We start from the raw sequence: 1,447 nt of genomic DNA on the forward strand, positions 1-1,447 counted from the left end.
CTTCTGCGTTGGTCCACCCCATCAATGCAACATTCCCCGGTTCGGTGGGCTTCTTCAGTGTGGATGATTGGCGATCCACGCAAGCCGCATCTCAGCTACTATTTTTCCTACCCTCAATTAGCCTCGACCTATTTTTGTTCGCAGGCGGGGGCTGAACGTGGGACATATAAAGACATCAAGGGCTTCCTGAATCGAGATCGAGGGGAGAAGAGCATCCCATCATCTCATCTCGCAACATGGCTACCTTCACATACGATATCACCTCCCCTGGACCTGCTGGCAGTTCTCCCTCGCCTCAGCTGCACACAGTGCAATTCCTGGAAGCGTACACTCCTGATCCTCGGTCAGACGAAGAGCCCCAGCACCTCCTTCCAATGCCCATGCCCATGCCCGTGCCCGTGCCCGTGCCCGTGCCCCTCTTCTCTGCGTCCGGTGACCTCTCTAAGGATGCAGCAAGTGAGGCGTTTGCTGATTTTTCTGCCCTGCCATCCACCGTCTCTGGTCTCGATGACATAAACTGGGACGAATGGATCCTGTTCGACTCGTCCCCCGTCGATGCTACCCCACCATCACTCCAACTGTCGGATATTTCCGACGACCCCATCGAGGAGGCTCACCCAAGCCAAAGTGACGTTGCCGATGACCCACCCAATCGACGAGAGCCAACCCCTCCCCTGGCCTCAGACAATCGCGAAGGCAACACATTGAAGGAGCCGTTGAATTACTCCGATAGTTCCATCGAGGCTGACCCACGCCCGGGCGAGGAGCTCAATGTCCAAGTCCACCGATCAGAGCAGATTATCCCCCTGGTGTCCGGCCGTTGGGAAGGCGATGCGTTGGGGGAGACGCTGGATAATCTGGAATACATTATTTTGCCCCTTTCTCAGGTGAAGATTCTGAAGCTGGTGTATAAGCGAGACGGGGATGAGATGTACCAGATAGTAGGATGGATAGATTTACAAGAAACACGCGGATATGGCACACAAGGAAAGCGGTGGAAGTGCTTGGGTTCTGCTGGTAAGGCTCAGTACCTGCTCTGTGAAAAACATTTCTCACACCTCACTCACTCTCGCAGAAGACCCAATCATCATCGATGAGCCAATGAGTCCCAACCTGCTGAGCGACTCCGATCCGTTTGTCGCTATTCCATCCCTTCAACGAAACATAGAGAGGGTTCCGCGGGGTTATGAGGTGTATGCCAAGATGACATTGGACGATTTGCAGGAGCATGGAGGGTTGGAACTGCTGGCAGCCTACTGGAATAACGAACGTCGTCGAACGAGGTCACGTGGATTATATCAGCATTGATTCAGATGGCCCGATCTCACGAAACCTTTCTATTTCTAGTTAGTTAGCTGCTGATTGTGTACAGTGCAGTCTCATCACTCATTTCTTCATCTCTCATCGTTCTATGTTGTTCTCACATGTTACTGACTATTCTCTCATA

The 1,447-nt window shown here is 52.7% G+C and overlaps 1 protein-coding gene across 1 annotated transcript; it reads left to right on the forward strand.

Moving 5' to 3' along the window:
* Positions 1-236: 236 nt before the first annotated feature.
* HCAG_09064 (predicted protein) lies at positions 237-1,308 on the forward strand (the record flags this gene model as incomplete). The annotated part of the gene is made up of 2 exons (XM_001535981.1): positions 237-1,017; positions 1,076-1,308. The coding sequence occupies 2 exons, from the start codon at positions 237-239 to the stop codon at positions 1,306-1,308; spliced, it is 1,014 nt and encodes a 337-aa protein (XP_001536031.1).
* Positions 1,309-1,447: the final 139 nt, after the last annotated feature.

The sequence above is a fragment of the Histoplasma capsulatum genome, genomic scaffold (genome assembly GCF_000149585.1).
Source record: "Histoplasma capsulatum NAm1 scaffold_16 genomic scaffold, whole genome shotgun sequence".
Lineage (NCBI taxonomy): Eukaryota > Fungi > Ascomycota > Eurotiomycetes > Onygenales > Ajellomycetaceae > Histoplasma > Histoplasma mississippiense.